The 22,644-nt window shown below is 32.8% G+C and overlaps 1 protein-coding gene across 4 annotated transcripts in view; it reads left to right on the forward strand.

Annotated features, from left to right (window-relative positions):
• PPP4R4 (protein phosphatase 4 regulatory subunit 4) overlaps positions 1 to 22,644 on the forward strand; it is a 136,044-nt gene that overhangs the window by 80,030 nt on the left and 33,370 nt on the right. For all 4 annotated transcript variants that reach the window (XM_031952338.1, XM_031952339.1, XM_023501450.2 and 1 more), the window contains 8 exons: positions 1,148 to 1,269; positions 7,846 to 7,968; positions 9,270 to 9,439; positions 9,721 to 9,840; positions 13,400 to 13,477; positions 14,112 to 14,195; positions 14,845 to 15,027; positions 16,853 to 16,958. In XM_031952338.1, the coding sequence (XP_031808198.1) occupies positions 1,148 to 1,269; positions 7,846 to 7,968; positions 9,270 to 9,439; positions 9,721 to 9,840; positions 13,400 to 13,477; positions 14,112 to 14,195; positions 14,845 to 15,027; positions 16,853 to 16,958 (986 nt within the window). The remainder of the gene's footprint in view (positions 1 to 1,147; positions 1,270 to 7,845; positions 7,969 to 9,269; positions 9,440 to 9,720; positions 9,841 to 13,399; positions 13,478 to 14,111; positions 14,196 to 14,844; positions 15,028 to 16,852; positions 16,959 to 22,644) is intronic.

Here is a 22,644-nt window from a genome sequence, read left to right on the forward strand (position 1 = left end):
CCTCATTTCAAAGCCAGTGTTTTCCTTACTATATTGTGTTGCAAAATTCATGTTTATAAAATCTATATGAGACTACAGTTTCCAAGTATACTATCAGATTTTCCCTTATAATAACCCTCTACTCAGATTTTAAAAAACAAAAAACAACAAATGGAAAGCCTGTTCCCTTATTAAGTTGAATTATTCGTTCAAAAAGCATTTGTTTGCTATCCTGTAAATATAGTCTCATACCTTGCTTTAGTTATAGCTTGAATTTTTCAGTATATCCCACACTTTTCATTGAATATCTTTGATTCTCTCATTTGATTATGTACAATTATGACTCATGTCATCTTATAAACAAGGAACCCAGACATAACCAAAGGTTTCTTTTAACATTCACTGTTCATGTTGCACAAGATAGTCATAGCAATAACATTTGATGATGATGAAAAAATAGAAGCTAAAATTAAGATGATGAATAAGAATTCTTTGTGCTTATAATTATCATTCTTAGTCTAAAACTATTTCTGTTGTGTATCAATCTGTTTTGTGGCCTCTAATTTCATGTATCATTTCTTTAGGCAGAAATTTTTTTTCTAGTGATTTAGATTTTTGAGAATATTTTCTCTGACACATATATGGAAATTCTGTTTGTCATCTTCCATTTACAATTATTTATAAATCACTCTAGTCAATATCTTTTTTCTGAACTTTTCTTATAACGAAAGCAGTTCTCTTTAGTCTGTAATGAATAAAGTTCAATATTGACTCAGCTGTTAAGCTCTCTACAGAAAAACATGAATAATTAGAACTGATTTGTAAAAATCTGGCATTTCTCTATCTCTTGCTACTGGGTTTTGTTGTTAAGATATAGAAATGCCAAAGGTTTATGTGGCTCTATTTTATATCCTGCAACTAGGGCCAGCATTGCTAATTGTTTCGAGTAGCTTTTTAGTCGATGCCCTGAATATATACTATCATATTATCTGCAAAAAGTGATACTTTTCTTTCCTCATTGCCTACTCTTAATTCCTAATGATTTGTAAAAATTTGAATACATACTGAATCCTTTAGCTGATGTTTTCTTATTTTTGATGTTATTTTCTCCATTTAATTGAAAATTGTTGTACAAACCATGTCTTTATACTTTGTTGTTGTTGTGCAGGACAGAACTAACCAAAAGTGTTGTGCTTCCTGAATTAATAGAACTAGCTAGAGATGAGAGCAGCAGTGTACGACTTGCAGCATTTGAAACTTTAGTTAATCTGCTTGAAATGTTTGATGCAGGTAAATTCTTTTGTTTGCATGCATATATAATTGCTTCTGTGTATCTACATACATACTTGTTTTTTCCTTATATGGTATAAGTAATAACATATTTGAATATTAGATTATTCTCAACTCTCCAAATGGGTAAAACATCAATACACCCTCATCTTATTTGGTACTACATGTAATACACTATCCTTTTAAAATAGTCTTTTCAAAGTGTTTTATGTGAATCTCACAATAATCCTTTGAAATAAATGCAAGTTTTATTATCCCTATTTTATAGATGAAGATTCAGAGGCTCAAATTAAGTAATTTACCAAAAGCCACACCTAGGAAGTGATGATGGGAGTAGAACTGAAACCCATGTTTTATAATTCTGAATCTAAAGGTCCTTCTACTACATTGCATGACCTTTATTTCCCTTGACATTGGTGGAACTTGTTGACAATCATTTATATGTTTGTGTGTGTGTGTGTGTGTGTGTGTGTGTATAAAGCACATATGCACAAACATATAGCAAATGTTTATATGATCAATGAAGTTGACTAGTTATTTTGATGTGAAAATCCAAATAATTATGATATGGAGAAATGTTATGATTCACTGGTTGTGAGCCAGTGAAAGTGTTTAATTAAAAAATAATTGTTTTCAGTGTAGTTCTATCTTTATGCTACTTTCTGCTTTTTCATTTTCATTTTCATCCCTAGTAAGTTCCACTATTTTCACCTACATCCTAAGTCATATGACATGATGTCAAAGCATAATCTCACCTTGGAAAAAATTTTTTAAAAAGAAAAAGAAAGAGATGTGGTCATTTGCATATTCCACTAGAAACTAGTGAAATGTCCTGAAAACATGGAAGATTCTGCTTATGGAATTAATCATGCTACCTATCATTGTCAGTACTCTCATGCCTTGTCTTCAAAAGAAAAGCTTATGATTTTTGACCCAGGATTGCATCTGTTCATTAATAGTGACACATTTTGTAATGTTGTCAGTGTTGACAGCAATGGATGCAGACTTTACTGCCACTATCAGTGGTGTTTGACTGCCTGGGCTACTAATCATCCTATCAACAACATGAATAGCATAAAGTATGCAAAGCCAATTTCATAAAGCATACAGGAAGACTACAAGAGTGAAACCCAAGTAGCTTTGCCTCGCTACAGTTTTACTGCAGGTGTTGCCATTTTATATTTATAAATATTAAGCCATAGCTTTCTTTATATAAAAAAGTCAAGGAGAAGATAGTTGATAGGCAGATCAATATAACAGGTATCAGTAATAAGACAGTTCACCCAAGCATTATGAAGTGTTAACTGAATATAAACTCTCAAAGAGAATTGAGGAAAAGAAGAGGATACAATAACAATGATTAATTATAGTAGGCTTATTATTTCCAGGTCCTTAATCTGTCCTCATTTGCAATTACTTTTATTTGGTTGTTGTAGAGGTAGCCATGGTGTAGCAAATAAAGATCCAGGAAGATCTGGCTTCTAATGTCTCTCCTCAGACACTAGCCCTATGTACTAATGAAATAATAAGTCCAACCCCTGCCTCTTCAAATGGTTGAATTCTGAAATATTAAGGATATTGGTTTAAACACAGCTTTAATTTAGCTACATCTATTCAGCTACTTTACTGATTTCCAATGAAACAAAAGTCAATTTTATTTTAAATATATAATGTCTATGTAGAAATGAAGTACTACCAGGAGTGCCTTCCCAATTTCCCCACACATGTTTTTCTTGTTGATGGTTAATTATAAAGTCTTAGCAGCCAAAATTGGAGTAAGACTAAATTTTACAAAGTGGAAATATAGCTACTCTTAGGATAGTACTTTGAACCTAAGAATTTTATATAAAAATTTTAGCTATGTAAGAAAATGGCTTTTTCCCCCTTTTATTTTTAAAGTTCTCAACAATAGTAAGTTGCATTGCTTTAGAGAAAACAATGGACAGAATAGTCAAAGTAGCTTAGATCAAAGCAGCTTATTTTAAAAGAAGAAAAATTTTCCCCACTGAGAAGCACCTGTTTTCTTAATTTGAAACCATGTTTGACATGTAGAAAATAACTATTTATTTAAATTAACAGGTGGTTTCTCTGGATCTGTTAATAACTAATGCTTGACAATGAACTATTTTGTCTAATGGCTTGTAATGAGCATAAGGAGCTGACTGATGATAAAACAGATCACCTGATTTAACAATGAATGTGTCTTGGATTTTGTGTTTGCATTTTTCCTGCTTTATTTTGTTAAATTAAACTCTTTTTTAACTTGATGTATGAAATTAAGATTAAAGTTTCTTATATTTTGCTTTTCATTGAATGCTTGAAATGACCAGTCCCTGAGTTGACTTTTTTTTTTTACAAAATTGCGAAAAACATGAGATTTGTCTTTGATATTCCTCATCTTTTCTGTATCAGTCTTCTTCTAACTGTCACCATTGGAATAGGCAGGCCAGCCTATCTAAAGCAACAAGTCACCATGAGTCAGAGACTAGAAGTGGTATGTACTAGACAATTTAACCACTGCCATGGCCACTATCTTCATTGCCCCCTCTCTTCAAATTAAAATGGAGGTAGTCCAATATCCTGACTCAAGAATCTTGGGAATAATAGTCTCCCAAAGACCTTTGGCCCTGCTTCCAGGCCAGAGCTGTCAATGAAGGGAGCAGTCACCATGGAGAAAGAAATACTTTCCTTGCCACTAACTTCTGAATAACTGACTCTGTCCAGCAGACATATCCAAGAAAACCCTTAAAAGGGGAACCCTCCCATAATCCTCAGGTCCTACTACCAGCTCAGCCCCCATAGCCATCATCCCAGGAAGCAATTCCTTTTCTTTTAAGGTAGTTTATGAGTCATCATTTATTCAAAACCATAACTCTTAAGAATCCATCAACATGCTTATTTTTTCTCTAGTCATCCAGAAAACAATTGTCTCAAAGGAAAGACACTTAGTAAAAAAAAAAAAATATACATATATATATGTGTGTGTGTGTATGTATGTATATATCTATATCTATATCTATATCTCTCTCTATATATATATAGTAAGAAGAGAAACAACAAAACATTCCTCCAATTAATATGGATCATTTTCTCCTATAAATGCATATTACAATCAAAAGTGAGAATGTATAAGGATTGCTAACTAGAAACATATATATAAGAAAGACAGTATTGATAGCACATTGTGGAAGAGCACAGAGTCAGACATAACTGAAAAATGACTGAACAACAATTAGTTCATAGACTTGGGATATTATCTTAGGTATAGACCTATTTTTGTTTTTTCTAGTAAATTTATATGTTTTCTATTTGTATCCCAAACATTTAGGACAGTGTTTTGCACACAATATTTTATAAATATTTGCTTCCTTCCTTCCTTCCTTCCTCCCTCCTTCCCTTCTTCCCTTCCTTCCTTTCTTTCTTTCTTTCCTTTCTTTGACCTTTCTTCCTTTCCATCCCCTTAGATATTCTGGATCCCCAGTCTCCTATTCTAATCATTCTCCATTATTAAAATATACCTAGCTTATCTCATATCCTATTAATATTTCAAATAATTGATTCCTGGTTTTTAAAAATTAATCATCCTTAACATCTGAACTGATCAATAATAAAATGCAGTTTCCCTCTTAATTAGCATCTGCATCTAGATCACAGCTTTTAAGATCTTGCCAAAGGAATTTCAGACATTGTGGCAGTAGACATTGTGGACATTGTGGAAATAGGAGAAAACTTGTATATAGTTAACTTTGTTTTAAGTGTATTATTGAGTAAATCAAAGAAAGTTTGACAATACCAAAAGTAAGACAAAATGAAGATTAATTAAGTAAATATTAAATACATATAAATAAATACAAATCTCCATGTACAGAGGATTGTTCTCGCTCTAAGAAAGTTGTACAAGCCATATATCACATAGTCATTGTCTTCATGTAATTTATAATATAACAATAAAAATAACAAAGGCAACTAACAGTAGAGTGCAAGAAAGACAAATTTAGAATAGCACCTTATAGTGCAGAGGAGGTCACTATTCAGATTTCTACTCAGATGTAGATTAAATTATCTGGTTTGTAGAATTACTTTTAATTCTGAGATTCTGTGATGTCACATACAAGCAAAGTCGAGAATAATTATGTATGAGTACATCAAAAAGATATGTGATACAGTGATCCATAAGAGCAATGTAGTTCATCATTAAAAATAATAACTATTATTCCCTCAAAGCTCAACCTGTCATCCATGTCACAAGGCGGAGCAACAGGCAAAGTAAGGAAAAGATAGCCAGACTATTGAATATCAAGGACTACTCTGGTTTGGGTAAAAACCTGGGAGAAATCCTGAAATTAGCCTGGCTTACCACTGATTGGATCCACATACATACACACTGCTCATCCTACCCTAGCCACCACCACTTAGATGTAGCTGTTTTTCTGACTCTAAAAAATAGTTAAGTTACTATAGGGTTGCTGGCTGATCTTATGCTTAACATAGAAGATAGCAGAGCATGTGGCTTTATTTTGAGTTCTGCTACTACAGGAAATCAAGATATATTAGAACAAATCAGAACAAGCAACATCTTCCCTGCCAGAAATGCTTTGATAGTGACCTCTAAATCGGACAAACCATCAGTAGATATAAATTGGACTGAAGAGTTCAAGCTTCTTAATTGTATACTAGAACAAAGTCAGAAACAGATTTTTATCAATGATAGGCAAAGACATCATACTATTTCTTGTCAACTTATTCTCAGACATAACAATTGTATTATGTCACAATATATTACAGATGAGTGCAGCTTAATGTAAGAAATAGTTTCATTCCCTTGCCTGCATAGGTGAAATAGAAATTAATTAAACTGAGGAATTACTCAGATCAAAGAAGAAAAAGCTGAAGAATTTGAAAACATTGAAAATAAATACTTAACATAAACTCCAGAATTGTTACCTGATTGATAATGGATGATAAAAGTAATGATGAAGTCTCAAATGATTTTGAGAAAAATTAATTATTGTAAAATGGAATTTCAAAAAGTTCTGAGTTTGATGGTGTGAATCCAGCCAATAAACCAGCTGTACCAAAAATAGAATAAGTTTTAAAATATGATATATGTTATAGTTTATAGAATTAGAGATTATAGATGCTATAACCATCTCCTTGATATTTGACAAGAGCATAAAAATATTTTAGGACCTGCACACAGTAATACATGCCTAAATGGTTGTCATGGAAAGGCGCATAAGAGAAAAACTGGAACTATTTAGGAGTATTCTTAGGGATAGACATCATATATAATTATAGCAGAAATAGCTTGAGAAAACTATTAAAGAGGATTAGCAGTAGGTTTGTCAAGAAGAAAAGAAAGAAAAGAGGATCCATTGAAGCAATTTTTTTAATATGCACAAAAGAAAACTGACATAAGACCAGAAGAAAATGTAAACAGGGCAGCTTTGAAAATTACATCCTGAATTACTGAATTCTTTAAAGAAAAATAAGCTGTATAGAATAGTTTTGTGGTTTCACGTGAAGTCATCCTTTTCCGTTTTATTTTGTTAATGGAAATTATAATTTAATTTCATATTTTCATGCTCAGAATTTTTAAAATAAAAAGAAAAACTTATTAAGACCCTGAAGAAAGGCATTAGACATTGAAAGATTACACCAATATTTAGCTAAAAGACACAGCAGAAAACTTAAACAATATGTCATCTTGTCAAAGGCAAAGAAAAGGAAATGTAGAATGTAATAAAGTTATTTCAAAAGAAAAGCAGAAATTTCTAGTACTCTTTAATCCACAACTAAGATGAAAAACTAAAAATGGTTTTGAAAGCAACACGATGAAATAAATGACTCAACCTCAATCCAAATTTACTCTAAAGCCTTGAAGAGGAAAAACAAACCTTTATGTTAGTTCTATACTTATAACTGTCCAATACTGCAAATATATAAAGTAGGTCCACTTGTAGTAAGAACAATAGGGTTTTTGATATGTGTCTAAGCTGAAAAGAGTACAGCTAGCTCCTGAAGACGATGCAGGATTTAGATAAGACAGTTAAAATATATTATCTAATAAGGGGTAGTATTCAGATAGCTAAAACACAAAGTGATACATGATAAGATACATAAAACAAGAATAGACAAAATATTATATACAGTCCCAGGAGAGAAAGTTCAATAGCAAATGGAAAAATCCAGTCAGGCTGCATTTCTGTTTTTCATGAATTTATATGTTGTCTTTCCCAAAAGATCATAAGATCATGAGGGGGAGGGAAATGTCTTTTATTTCTAACTCCTCGGGTTTTTTTTTTTCAAGAAATAGATATTTTTGATTATTAGAATTTATAATCATTGCAAAAATCTCCTGTTTGAATTGTCTTTAAAATAGAATATCAATGTATGTTTGCAGTGGTTAAAGTAAAATTGTTCCTAGAAGTAAAGAGGGTATATATATTTTGGAAATTCTTCTGATTTACAGGATATAAAGTAGTATGGTTTGCTTCATGAATCTTATACTTGTTTATTTTTCAATATGCATGAAAAAGTAAATTTAAAGCATTTATTTTGTTTCTTTTTTTCCAGATGACAGAAGTCAAACTATACTTCCTTTAGTAAAATCATTTTGTGAAAAATCTTTCAAAACAGATGAAACGATTCTTCTTTCTTTATCTTTACATTTAGGGAAACTATGCCACGGATTGTATGGTATGATGATATAATCACAAGAATTTTAATAGTAGAATAAAGTTTTTATTTTTTCTTATGTCTTCTATTTAGACATTATATTTAGAGTTATTATTCTGTAATTTCATTACCTTACACCTCCCCTGGCCTTTTAGAATAAAAGCAGCATAAGAACTTGTCCCAAGATGTTTTCTATCTAAACTCCATCTAATGAGAAAAGCAAGAATAAGAATAATGGCTCATATTTACATTATACTTTACAATCTCTGAAGCATTTTGTATAGATCATCTCTCCCAAAAACCCTGTGAAGTAGGAAGAATGGATTTTTGTATCCTATTTTACAAGATTATTATTTCAAAGAGAAAGCTTAGTGGCACACTGTATAGAACCCCAGCCCTGAAGTCAGGAGGACCTGAGTTCAAATCTGGTCTCAGACACTTAATACTTCCTGGCTGTTGTGACCCTGGGCAAGTCAATTAACCCCAATTGCCTCAGAAAAAAAAAAAAAGGTTATTATTTCACCTTGCTGACCCTTATCTGTAAAAACAGGGATGCTAAAATGCACACCTTCTAAAATAGATATCTAAGTGAAGATATGCTCCTAGGCTTCTGGACTGCAAGTACTGGGGTTTTTTCCACTGAGCCTTTCTGCTTTTCTCATAATAACATGGACATTGGAGAATAGTATTGTATCCATCAATTGTGGAAATAAAAGATGGAGGAATTAGGAGAAACTACTTTTTAAAAGTAATTTTATTATTAAATGAATTTGGCTTTGCTATAGCACTTAAGAGATTGCTCTTCTTAAACAAAGCTTGATGATACGCATTTATTTTTAACTTTAGTTGTCAGAATTTTTTGGATATAGTATCATATTTAAGCTCCAATGGTCTAGTACTGTCAATACTTGTATTTATATCCTGAGCTGAATATAGAGCTTGGCAGAGTTAAGTGCTCACCTCCCTCTCTCTTTCCTCCTCCCTCTCTCCTTCCCATAGTCCCTTTCTCTTCTTCCAAATTATAGAATTATTACTACTTACTAATATTGGTCATTTATTAATTATCCTTAATATTTTATGTGATATAACAATTATAAAAATATTTGCTGTCATTAAGGGGTTTGTGCTCTTTAAATAAAAATAAACTTACATGATCCTTTAGGTGTTTTTAGTCACTATTTTTTAGCATGCCATTTTTTTCTTTATAACTTGTTACAATCACTACTATGACTATTGTATGTGTTTGTCTTCTGTTTTGTTGTTGTTGTTTTCTCATTTGTTTTTAATTAAAAAGTGAAACAGTATTCCTGTTACTTTTTCAGGAATTTTGACTCCAGATCAGCACTTGAGATTCTTGGAGTTTTATAAGAAACTCTGTACATTAGGTTTACAACAGGAAAATGGGCATAATGATAATCAGATTCCACCTCCAAACCAAGAGCAGGAAAAGAGATATGCGTCAGTGCGAAAGAACTGTGCTTACAACTTTCCAGTAAGTTAATTCATTTTCCAATCAAAAGAAATATACATTTTAATGACTTTTGCAAAAAAAAATCTGTACATATATTATTAAAAACTCCTTACCATAGTTTACATATTATTCTTTGCTCTCTCTGACTATTCCAGGGAAAAAGATTTCTTTTTGTTGCTACCTTAATGTGATTCCAAAGAAGTGATGGCTGTGAAAATATTATTTCAAATTCAAAACTATTAAAACTTAATTTTCCTTTAAGTTTTGAATATATCTCCTTTCTTTTTCCTGTTTTCAAACAGGCCATGATTATTTTTGTGGATCCTAAGAACTTTCATATGGAGCTTTATTCCACATTCTTCTGCCTTTGTCATGATCCTGAAGTGCCAGTGAGACACACTATTGCTATTTGCTTCTATGAAGTAAGTCCAAGGATTTTATATAATTTTAATTTGATGAAGATTGTACACAGATTAATACCTAATTTTTGTGAGAATTGTACTTTTTGCCTTATCTTTGTTTTGAGTCCTATCTGGAATATTGTTCGCATGGGCTCCTTTGTAAATTCTCTCCAGAAATGCATATAGGTACCTAACAGCACCTTATAGTGTTATAGAGTGGCCAGAGGCCCAGAATTTCACTGTCAGGAGACAGGGTAAGGCAGAGACTGGATTTGAAGCCAGGTTTTCCTTACTCCAAGGCTGACACCTACCCACTTCCTCACACTCCTTCCCTAAAGTGTTTCTTAACTTAGGGTCTCTAGCCTGCCTTCTGTTCTTTCATGTTCAATTCCTAAGTACTGGAGTGAGTGACTCACTATTTTATCTTTATTTTGAGTGTGCTCACACAATATCTATTAATATCAGTTTTTGGTGGTGTTGCTTTTTTACTAGGCCTGTAGTTAGATCATTGGGGAACTCTTGGGAAGGATTTTGCTCTACATCATATAACCAGATGTATCAGAAGTAAGACTTGAACCCTAATCTTCCCAGTAATAAGGCCAGTGGCCTATTCACCTCACTCTCAATCTCCCATGAATAAATTTAAGGATAGGGGGAGAATCTGTGATTTCATAGTAAAGGGAACTTCCAAATGAGGAAGCTTCCTCTCCGAGGCAGATTGGTTCTCCTTTTTATTCTTAAAGCACTGAAAAGGATGTGGAACAGGAACTTTAATCAGTCTCTTCTGCCTCAGTTGTCACAGAGTTAGACCAAGCCTGACTGTCTTGATTAGCACACCTAAGTCAGACCCAAGTTCACTCTCAATGAGGTCTCTCCCTGGCCTTTCCCTAACTCCTCCCTAATATGCTAGACTCCGCCCTTACTTCCATCCCCCTCTTCCCTCTGACTTTAAAAGTTGGCTTCACTCAAAATATATTGCTTAATTGTATACGTTTTAGCCTTGCTTAATCAAATTGCATTTAGCCCATGAGCTGTTTCATGTTAATAAATGGTATCCTTTTGTGGCTGTGATAAATAGCTATCTCATGTGAATGTGTCACATTGCGAACCACTCTCACGCCTGGGTATCTGGGTACTTTATCTGATATTTCTTCAAGATGATCAAGGACTTGGTGGGGCTCATCTTGACAATATGCGTAGTCCTAACTTCAAGGCCAGTTAGCCATGTTATCTAATGCATTTAGCGCATTATAGCTCTGTGCTGTACTTCTTGTTAATATATCAATAGAACTATGTGATTGTTTTTATCACATGCAATATTATATGTCCATAAAATTACAAATTCTGGGCTAACCAAACTGAAACAAATATAAAATTAAGATGTACATCATTTAATTTTTTAATTAAATTAATTTAAAAGTATTGTATTGTATATATAATTATATTACATCTGTAAGTTGTTGAAAATAGGAATTAAGGTTTTTACTCTTTAACTTTATCTCTTTATTAAAAAATATTGAGTATAGGTATTCATTTTACATTTTTATCATTACACTTAAATTACCTTATACTACCTTAAATTGTCATTAATGTTAAATTTTTTGGAGTTATGTCTAAACTATATATATATATATATATATATATATATATATATATATATATATATATATAAAAATATTATATATATATAAAACTATATAGCATTAGCAATTTACAAAATTTTGCCCTATGGGTTGGCTTCCATTAAATCTTTTTTATGGGAATATTGAAATTGTTAAATCCTTTCCCTTTTTAATTTATTTAAACATTCTTATATTTTAAAATTAAAAGGGGCAGTATAATGTACATTTTAACTTGAGCTTGAACTAGGCACTGCATCTCCTTCCTCTGAATATATGGCAGACTCATCCATAACTAAAATGTAGATCTTTCTTTTCTTTTTTTAAATAGTATTTTATTTTTCCAAATACATTCAAAGATTATTTTCAACATTCACCTTTGCAAAACCTTGTATTCCAAATTTTTCTCCCTTTCTGCTCCCTTCCTTCTGCCCAATTTGATATGTTAAATATGCACAATTCTTCTAGACATATTTCCATATTCATCATGCTGCACAAGAAAAATTGTATTAAATGGGGAAATAACACAATAAAGGAAAACAAGAAACAATAACAACAAAGGTGAAAATACTATGTTGTGATCCATTCAGTCCCCATAGTTCTCTCTTTGGATGCAGAGAGAATCTCCATTCCTAAGTTTATTGGAACTGGCCTGAATCACCTCATTGTTAAAAAGAACCAAGTTGGCACTTTGGTCATCAGAGTTGATCATCGCATAATGTTGTTGTCAACCATGTATAATTTTCTCTTGTAAACCTTTCTTTTCTATATCTCTTAGAGTCCTTGTTTACTTTTAAGATAACTTAGATAGCATCACCTCTGAAATATTCTCATGTCTTCTCATGTCTTTCCAATTGTTAGTGTTCTCCCTTATTACTTACGTAGATATTGTACCTTTCTCTCCCAAGTATAATGAAAGTTCCCAGGTTTCAAGGATTTCTGTTTTTATTCTTATATACCCAGTACCAAGCAGTGCTTTATAGTAGTAGTAACTTAATTGTCTAAATCTTATTACTAAGAGATGATTAGACATTAATGAATGCTAGTATAAGTCCTAATGGAGTGGAAATTAGTAAACTTAGCTATTGAGAACTTTGACACCAGTCTGGCTTCAGAAAAAGGAAGACTTTACCAGTAGAATAAAGAACTTATTAAGTCTAAACATTTCCATTTCATCCTTATTAAAATCCTTTGGGTGGGATTAATTTTCCCACTTTAGGGATGCTGTGGGCCTTAACATTTTTTGGAGCAATTCTGATTGGACACATAATGCAAACAGTATGTGTAATAAATGTCCAGAAAAGGGTAGACATTATTTCTAGATAAATGCTCTAAGGTTAATATATAGTGCTATTTTATATTCAGATGAGAAAGAAATCATATTTAGTTTGAATAATTAAGAAAGGCTTTAGGAAATATAGGTTATTTGGGAATAAAAAGATCTTTTTATTCAATTGTTGGTTCCTGTAGCTAATGCCAGGGAGCACAGAAGAATTTGCTCAGTGTTATTGCCATTTTAATATATTATAGAGTATTACTGAACACTTGGAACATGTTGCAGTCCTAAAGTGGCTTTGAGACTTTGAGTGTGAGATTCCCAATGTCTTATTAACATCACTTGGATTTATCTGCATGTTCATACTCCCTCCGCTTTCAGTATTCCTTCCATATACTGACAATATATAATGACAGTATATTTTGCTCCAATGACTGGCTCAAAATGTTTTCTCAGTGCTTGGGATTATAGGTTAAACTTGAAGAGGGCCATATTGCAGTTATGTCTACAAAATTAGTCTCCCAGTTTCCTTTTTAATAAACTTACTTTTATGATCAAGAGCACACTCATGTATAAATTGTTAAAATATCATTTAGGATAGATAATAGAAAGTGATATAATTATTTTTATGTGGTAATAACCTTTGTGTTTCTAGTAATATAATATTTGTTTTTATTGATAACAGGTGTCTAAGCTTCTCAGTACTGGAGTATATTTAATATATAAAGAATTAATTGCACTATTACAGGATGAATCACTGGAGGTAATTTGTATTTTTTGTTTTTGCTTCTTTTCTATTAAAATAAAATTTTCTGTCTCTGGTCCTAATCTAAATCTTGACAGTTAAGTGAATAGTCTCAGAAGTTTTCCTCTATAAGAAATGGAAAATGAAAGGCAGATGCAGATACCTTTAGTGATTTCATTTTTAGGCTGTTTTTAATTGAACTCAATTATTTTGAGTGACTCCTGATTTATAAAGGTTTTATGTTTTAATTTATCAGTACCTGGTATTGAGAATTTTAACCCAAATGAGAAAGACTGATAAATTGGGATGATTGTAAGCATATTTGGCAAGAAAGAATACTGGAGTTCTAAATTTTAGAATTTCTAGTGTAAATGCAATCAGGCTTTAAATTTAAATTTAAAAAATAATAATAAATTTACATCTGTGCTTAGCAAGTATTTATTTTCACATAAGCCTCTTAGGGGGAGCTATACTTTCTTTACCTTTTCACAGTTCACTTAGCCAAATTAAAAAAACAGAATCCAAGAATTTTGGTTAGTAAGCAATATTGTTTCTGTGTAGGCAATGGGCTATTAAAATAATTGGTTGAATTAGCTAGGAAAATATTAACATTATGAGAGCATTATTATAATTATGATATGTCTCTTGAAAGGTCTTAGATGCACTTGTAGATCATCTTCCAGAAACCCTAGAACTTTTGACTACTGGTGGTGAAAGCAGTGTTCAAGAAAACAAGGTAATTAAATAGAATTTAATTGATATAAGTTTCTGAATATTTTGATTTTCCTCTTTTTTGAAATGTTATTATATGCTTGTTGAATTGAATTCTTAGTTGTTTTTCTTGGAATTGTGTTCATCTAATTTCAGCTTTCCATGTTTTTAAATAATTCTTTGAGAACTAGAATAATGAGGTTGACAACTTCATATTTGGAAGGTGATACTCGCTTATATTATTGAAGTGAGATCTCCCATAGTAATTAAAACTTATTGTCATTAAATTCTATTGGGATGGACCTATCAAGAAAAGTAAGAGTGAAAGCTTTATTTAATAACTTGGTATCTATGGTTCCCCCCTCCCCAGGCAATTGGGGTTAAGTGACTTGCCCAGGGTCACACATTTAAGAAGTATTCAACACTGTCAATAAAAAGTTATTAAAAAAAAAAAGTATTCAACAAACTTTTTTTCATGTTCTATATTTAAACTGTGATTTACTACTCTATGATTTGGTTCTGGACAAATGACTGTTCTTTGCGAACTAAATTTGCTTCTAAAGTTTGAAGTGAGGAAAATGAAAGGTTTTACCTTTACTTTTATTAAGGGCTGCATTGACTTTTTTCAACAAATGCAATGGAAACCTCGCCTTAAATCTGTTGTTCTCTTTCAGTTATTGGCTGTACCTGATTTGATTCCAGCTCTGACAGCAGCAGAACAGCGTGCAGCAGGCTCTTTAAAATGGAGAACCCATGAAAAGATACTACAAAAATATGCCTGCCTGCCTCATATCATATCAAGTGATCAGATTTATTATCGTTTTTTGCACCGAATGTTCACAATCATGATGACCAATGTGAGCCCTGCAATCATTTTCTTTCTATTTTCTTTGCCTTTATTTTGAGACTCCAGGAGTTTTTGGTGTGCCCAGCTCCCTTTGAGCTCTGATTGAAATGCCCTTCCCCGTCCCAGGAGGGCTTCATCATGTTTAACCCCTAAATTTCTCTGTGCTGCTTTCTTGTCTTCTCTCCCATTTAGTGAAGCATATACCTTTGCTGGAGGAGAGAATAAAAACTCAAAACTTACTCTTATCCTATGTCACGTTTGCCTGTCAGGAGAGAGCAGAGTTACTCTGACCTTGGAGTAAGCTTAGCTAGGTTTTTTCTGGTGAAGTTTGTCAGGGAGTCATCAGCTGCAGCTACTAAACTAGTGATCTTAGTCATAACAGTGTCTTTTAGAATGGCTTTCAGGGCTACACTGCTTGAGGAAGATGTCCTCATCTCAGTCCTGCTTCCTCCTGTGAGAAAGCCTTTTTTTTTTTCTGACTGTACCAAAAAACTGGCTGAGAAATAATAATGCTTATGCTAAAAATCCTAGTTCATCTTCTAAGGGAAACTTTATTTTTAGATTCAAAGGACATTTTATTCTGGTCTATTCTTTTTCCTTCATGATGGATTATACACAAAAGTAGCTGCCTACCTGTGTCATTTAACACTCTGTGTAGAATTTAAGTTATTTAAGTTTGTACATGTAGTTTATGTAACTTTAATTTTTTTTTACTACACAGAGTAAAATAAAAGAAAGAAAATATGAATGAAGATTATAATACTTATTCTAGCTTAAAGTGTTTTTAATTAAACTTAATAGCATTTTCACCGATATGCATTTCCAAATTTGCTTTTCTAAACCATGGTGAATATTTTCCTCTTGTCCCCAACAAATTTAAAACAACATATAGACCAGAATATAACAGATTGGAACTGACTTGTGCAAAATGAAAGTAGGTAGAAATATTTAGTGACAGGTAGTACTGCCTTAGTAAAGTAAAAATAGTCCATTTGAGAGGAGAGTACCAATTATGGATGAGGGAAGTTTTTTAAATGAACTATTATTATTTAAGTTGGAGGAATTTGCCTTAGAGATCAGGATTATATTTTTCAAGTAATAGAATAAGAATTTTAAATAATTGCTTTTTGAAACTTAACATACAATTTTTCTATGCTAATTTAAAGCTGGTTTATATTTCATTCTATGATACCAGTACCCTTTTAAATTCTTTAAAAAACTTAGACTTTGTAAATGTAACAGTTTTTCCAAAGTGTCTTTCATTGTTGAATATCTTACCAACAAATAAAATAATTTAAAAAAATATTTCTAGTAGTAATTTTACATTTATTATTATGTGAAATATATAATTATAAATTACATTTATAATTATATGCATTAACTCTAACAAAAAATATAAATCTTCATTTGGTTTGGAATTTTTGGAAATATTTTCACCATATTTTTTGAAAAACATTGGACCCAGGAATTAGAAAGGTTGGATCATTATTTCAACACTACCATCTTAGTAACCATGGAATGTTTACTTAACTGACTAGATTTTAGTTTCCTCATCTGAAAAGTAGAGAGATAGAGTAGATGAATGAAGTGCCTGAAAACTAATATTCTATAAATCTGTGAAATATTGCCAATTAATCTTGGGTTTAATTTGCTGAGTATGATAATAGTGTAATTTACAGAAGGCATTATAGACAGTTAATATATTAAGCACATTTGAGGCTTGGATTGGCTGCTGAAAATGAATAGCTGATAAATTAAGATTATGCAGATCCTGGTATTTTCTGTGAAGTGATTAATATTAGACTTGTTTAACTTCCTTCCCTTGTTTCTTAAAGAATGTCTTACCTGTACAAAAGGCAGCATCTCGAACTCTTTGCATTTTTCTACGGTATAATCGTAAACAAGAACAGAGACATGAGATCATTCAGAAATTAATTGAACGTAAGTTGTCATTTTCATTTTTTTGTATTAAAAACAAGATAAAATACTGTATGCTATGTGAAGATACGATTTAAATGTAGAGATCAGTAAATGTGTAGGGATACTTGTATTTGTGTGGATTAATTGTGTAATGTGCTTTTTTAATATATTGAATCTTATAACTAAGGACTGTCTCAATTTGTAAATCACTTAGAATAGTGTCTTGCACAAAGTTCCTACTAAATAAATGCTTTTTTCCTTCCTTATCTGAATTAAGACTTCTACCTTCTTTAGAATTGTTATCATATGAAATATGTGCTAAAATAGATATGTTTTTAAATTTTTTTGGTCTAGACCTGTAATATTATTAGTATAGAGAATTCTTGGTGAAGAAACTCTATATACCCATGCAGATTAGCAAGTGATCTACAATTTATAGTCTTAAGGAGTTTCCTGGATTAAGGGAATTGCCTAAAATCACACAACTAGTATGTCATAGGCAAATTTTTAATCATATCTTCCAGACTTGGAGGCCAGCTCTCTTATCTGTTATTCACAGTTTGTCTTTTTAAATGTCATATGAAAATTAAATACACTTTAAAAAGGCACATATATTTTAGTTTTTAAGGAGTATGACCAAATCAGAATCTGTAATTAAACAATTATACCATAGGTAGCAATGTTTTCCAATCCTTCTCATTCTCTGTTGCTATACCATCATCCTGTTTCCATCTACAAGGATGTATCCTGGACCATCTTCTTTTTTCTCTATGTCCTTGTGTCTCTTGCTGATTTCACCAGTTCTCAAAGCACTCAATTATTAGCTTTATATAGAAATAGAATATAGGCTCTTATATAGATGCGTAAATAAAGGCTCTTCGATCTGTAGATTGAGCCCTAATCTCTTTTCTGAATTATAATCCTACATTTCCAACTACATGATGGAAGCTCCACCTATATGTCCCTTGGTGGTAGTTCAAACTCAGCATTTCCAAAATTGAATGCATTGTCTTCACCTTCTTTTTTCCTGTCCTTCCAGACTTCATTTTTTTTCTTTTGAGGGCTCCATTATCCTTCCAGTCAGCTAGATAACTTCAGAATCCTCCCGGACTCTCCCCTACCACCTTTACTCTTATATCCAGTGAATTATCAAGTCTCTTATACCACCGCCACATCTCACTTGCATCCATTCCCTTCTCTTCACTCACAAGACCACTGCTGTTGTTCAGGCCTTCATCACTTCTTGCTTGTGTTACTGCAGTAGCCTCTTAATTGGCCTCATTGTTTCTGGTCTCCAATCTGGAATCTACAGAGCTGCCAGATGTTCCTAAAATGCAGACCTGACCATATTACTCCCCGTTCTGAAACCTCAAATGGCTCTCTACTTCCTTGAGGATAAAATACCTACTTCTCAGTCTGACATTCAAAGTTTCCACAGTCTATCTCTTTTCTCTCTTTTTAGACTGTTTCATATCATTCTAGTATTCTATGTTCCAGACAAACTGCAGCAGTTCCATGAACTCAGCCTACCTGTGGAATGTGACCATAGATAGATATCCACAAGAAATGGTAAAGGTAAAAGAGGAGGGTAGATTGTAAAGTCTATTAAGAAAGTCTACTACTGTGAGGGAATCCAGGAACCACAGGAAGTGGAGCATAGTAGTGAATATTTGGTGAAGATGGATAGAGAAAGAAACTGAATTTAGACAGGCTACTTAGGTAGAAAGAGGAAATAGATGAGTTTGGGAAATGGATTACAAGCATAATACAGAGGTGTGCTATGTAGTAGTTTGCTCTTTTATGCCATTTCTCATTTGCCTACCCAAGATTTTTGGATAGGGCAGATTTCAGAGAGGTCAGAAGAAAGACAGGTAGGGTGCTGTGAACTAAAATTTTATAAAGAAAATCAGCGCAGGAAGAAAAAGAAACTCACCAAAAAACCATTTATAAATAGTTTTAATGAGGAGGAAAAATATGGAGACATGTAAAGAGACTGATATGGCTATACAAAAGGACTCAATGAACTGAGACTTTAAATGGATACTCCATCTCTTGACACCAGACATTTCCTCTGACTGTTCCTCATGCCTGGAATACTCTGCCTCCTAATTTCTGCCTTCAGGTTTCCTTTAAGTACCAGCTAAAATTCCATCTTCTACTATAATACTGGAGAAACCAAGCAAGATAGAGATTAGAGAGTATTTAATAATTTATTAAATGGAGTGATATGCTGGGACCAAATGGATCCATGGTTTGGTCCCAGGGCTGAATGAGACGCTGAATCCAACCAACAATGTGAGTTCTTAATGACATATATACACGTGCCTCAGACTCAAGGGGTAGACTGAGGCAGGGGAGGGGTCAGGGTGCTGAGAGAGGGAATTGGGACTCTGACAGGGTGGGGGTGAGCCACCAGAGATGAGATGATATAATCAGGGGGAGGTACCCCGGAGATGGGGAGAGGCATCTTGATAAGACAGGATCTGACATTCTGATAGCTTGGGATGGGGAGAGGCATTCTGATATTCTAAAAATATAAGATCTTTTATCTTTATCAAATATTCTGATAAAGAGGAGGGGAGGTTTTGCAGGACAGACAAGCAGAGAAACTGAGTCAGGTCAGGATAATTATGGAAACTGAGAACTGTGGCATAACACCACCCGAAGTCTTTCCTAATCTCTTTTAATTCTAGTTTTAAATGTCTTAATGTCTCAATGATTTCCCACTTATCTTTAATATGGCAATTAGATTGTGAAATCCTTGAGGACAAGAGGGCTGCTTTTGCTTCTTTATGTGTCTGCAGAGTTTAACACAGTGCCTAGTGCATAGTAGGGGCTTTATAAATGCTTGTTGACTAAGATGGATACCAAAGGATGAAAATAATTTACTTAACACAGTGCTGCAAAAGAAACAAATTTTGTCTTAGTGTTCAAGAAGGAAAGAGAAGAGAAAGTCTCCAAGAAATAGAGTGTTGATCTTGAAACTGATGTTTAGAAAAAAATTTTAGAATCATTTCAATTCAAGAAATGATTAATGAGCATTTAGAGAATAATGACCACAAAAACAATCAGAGACTCTAGAGTAAGAAAAAGTAAAAAAGGGTTTATTACGATCTTGTGGGGGAAAAAAAAAAAGGCATCTCCCATCTGATAAGATGTTTGTCAGTAAAAGAAGTGCAAAATAAAAACTGCAAAACACAAGATTAAATAGCCTGAACTCAGAAGCCCCCACTTGCTTCTTTTTTCCCATTGTTTGGGGTAGTCTGGGTTTATATTCTAATCAAGGAAATTTGTTCCAGAAATTTAAAAAAAAATTGCCTTTAAAAGAAATACTTAAATGCTCATTAAGAGGTGATGGGAAACAGAAGAGGAAGAAAACTTGCAATTATTTTTAGCTATAGCTCTACTTGTTACTGTAAAATCTCAAGTCACAGTTAAGGTATAGTTTAAGGCTATATTCATATGAGAGTGTCTTCACTCAGCTTATCCCACACAGAAAGGAAAGCGGTATTACACAAATGCGCGCGCGCGCGCACACACACACACACACACACACACACACACATACACCCACACACAGCCTTCGTAAGTTTTCAACAAGAACAAGTCATACCAAATTAACATTGTTGTTGTTGAAGACACCCCAACAGTGTTAGGGTGTCCAAGTCAGTGTCACAGGTATGGTGAAAGGATTCACAAACTTAGTTTGTCTCCAAGTTAAGGAGCAAAGATTTATTATGTTGTTAACAGTGGACTAAGTTCCTCAAGAATTTAGCAAAGAACCAGGAGCAAGAGATAAATTTATAGGGAAAAAAATTAGAGACCAGTTGCTTTATGCCACTGATATGCTAATTTTATAAGCTTGCAGGTAGGTTTGAGGGGTGATCTATTCATTATTATCTCAGGAACTTTGCTATCACTGACCAACAGATATTATTATCTGACAGCCAGCAACGTTTGTAGAGCACTTCCTAGACCAGGGGACCTTAAGGTTATTGACAAACAAGTTATCTGGCCTCAAGGTAGTTCCTACATTTGCCCTAGAAGCTGAACCCATCAACATTCTTTACTTTTTCATGAAATTATAAATAGATCAGGAAAATACAATTACAGTTGTCAGAACTAAAAACCATATATGAAAGGTAGAAGTTGTAAAGACAGATCTAAGCTTGATGTCAGTAAAAGTTTTCTAACAATTAGAGATGTCCAAAAGTGAAATGGGCAAATAATTTAGGTTTCCCTTAATTGGGGTCTTCAATCAGAGGTTCTGTGACCACTTGTCAAGTTTGTTATGGAGATTCCATTCATATGTGGGTTGATTAAATAGTTGCTCAGATTGCTTCTGCCTCTAAATTTTCTGATGCTATCCTATATACTTCAAATGCATTCCTTTTTTACTTCTTCCTTTCAGCTTCTTTATCTTCATGCCTCCAGGTGCAGTTTAAGATTTACCTTCTATTCAAAGTCTTTTCTCATTTCTTTAGTTACTAATGGTATCTTCTCAAATTATTATGTTTTGATTTATATGTATACATGCTGTGTTCCCTGAGTAAAATATAAGCTCCTTGAGTTCACTTACTAAATCTACAATTAAGTACATTACTGTAATAAATAGTTGATAAATGTTTAATAAATTGAATTTAATATAATGAAAATATAAAAAAAAACAAAAGGAAGTTGCAGAAAAAGAGTGATGTCTCACATATTCACCTTGGAAAAAAGGTAAACAAAGAAATTGATGAAGTTAGTTTTCTAATACATCCAAAAGAAAGAAGAAACATTTTAGTTATAGCTGATCATCTCATCTTAAGTACTCTTAAGCAAAAAAGAATACCATAAAGACACTATATTTGCTACAATGCTATAAAAGTAGATGACAAACTTGATCCTCCAAACCAAATTATATATACATCAAAACTTTACGATATCAGTATTCAGGTAAGCACAAGGGAAAATAGCATTGAGTTAATTCATCAGTATTATATGACTTTTGACAGGCTTTGGCAATAAAGAGCGGACTTGATTCAGTATTGAATAGGAGGAAGATAATAAACTGTATTGAGTTTGAGGAACATGCTTCACTTTTGATTATCCTAAACAACTTCCTGACATAAAAATCCATCTTTTTAACATCAGTACTCTTCTGGTGATGTTTTTTGACTAAATGTCATGGAACATCACCTTCTGAAAAGAATTAAAATTCTTATTGATGCAAAAGGCAATGGAAAAATTTCTGGTAAGTGCAAATAAGGTGCAGCAAATTGCCTATGATAATTTGTACGCAAGAAGTAGCAAGAAAGGTAGCTCCCAATATAGTCCAAAAATATTGTCTCTGATATGAATACATTCATTCATGTATACATATATTTTTTTTTTCTTTGAGAGTTTAAGGGGCTTTCCCTCCTCCTCCCCATTTTTTGTCTTCAGATCTTTTCAGTAACAAATTTACATACAATGACATTCAAAGCTGGAAGGGCTCAGACAGATTAGAGCGAATACAGAAGAATGATCTACTGGGTAAAAGGATTATTAGCCTGAAAGAGAGAAGAAGAAAATTTAGAGTGAGGAGAGTTTCATTTGAATGAATTCCGTTCAGGAGTAAAGAGATTCGTAGTTCTTGGGCTAAGAGAGCAGAATTTGTTGGGAGGTATAATTAGGTTCAATTTAAGAGAAATTTCCTAAGTTAGGACTATACAAAAAAACAATG

The sequence above is a fragment of the Sarcophilus harrisii genome, chromosome 2 (genome assembly GCF_902635505.1).
Source record: "Sarcophilus harrisii chromosome 2, mSarHar1.11, whole genome shotgun sequence".
In the NCBI taxonomy this organism is placed as follows: domain Eukaryota; kingdom Metazoa; phylum Chordata; class Mammalia; order Dasyuromorphia; family Dasyuridae; genus Sarcophilus; species Sarcophilus harrisii.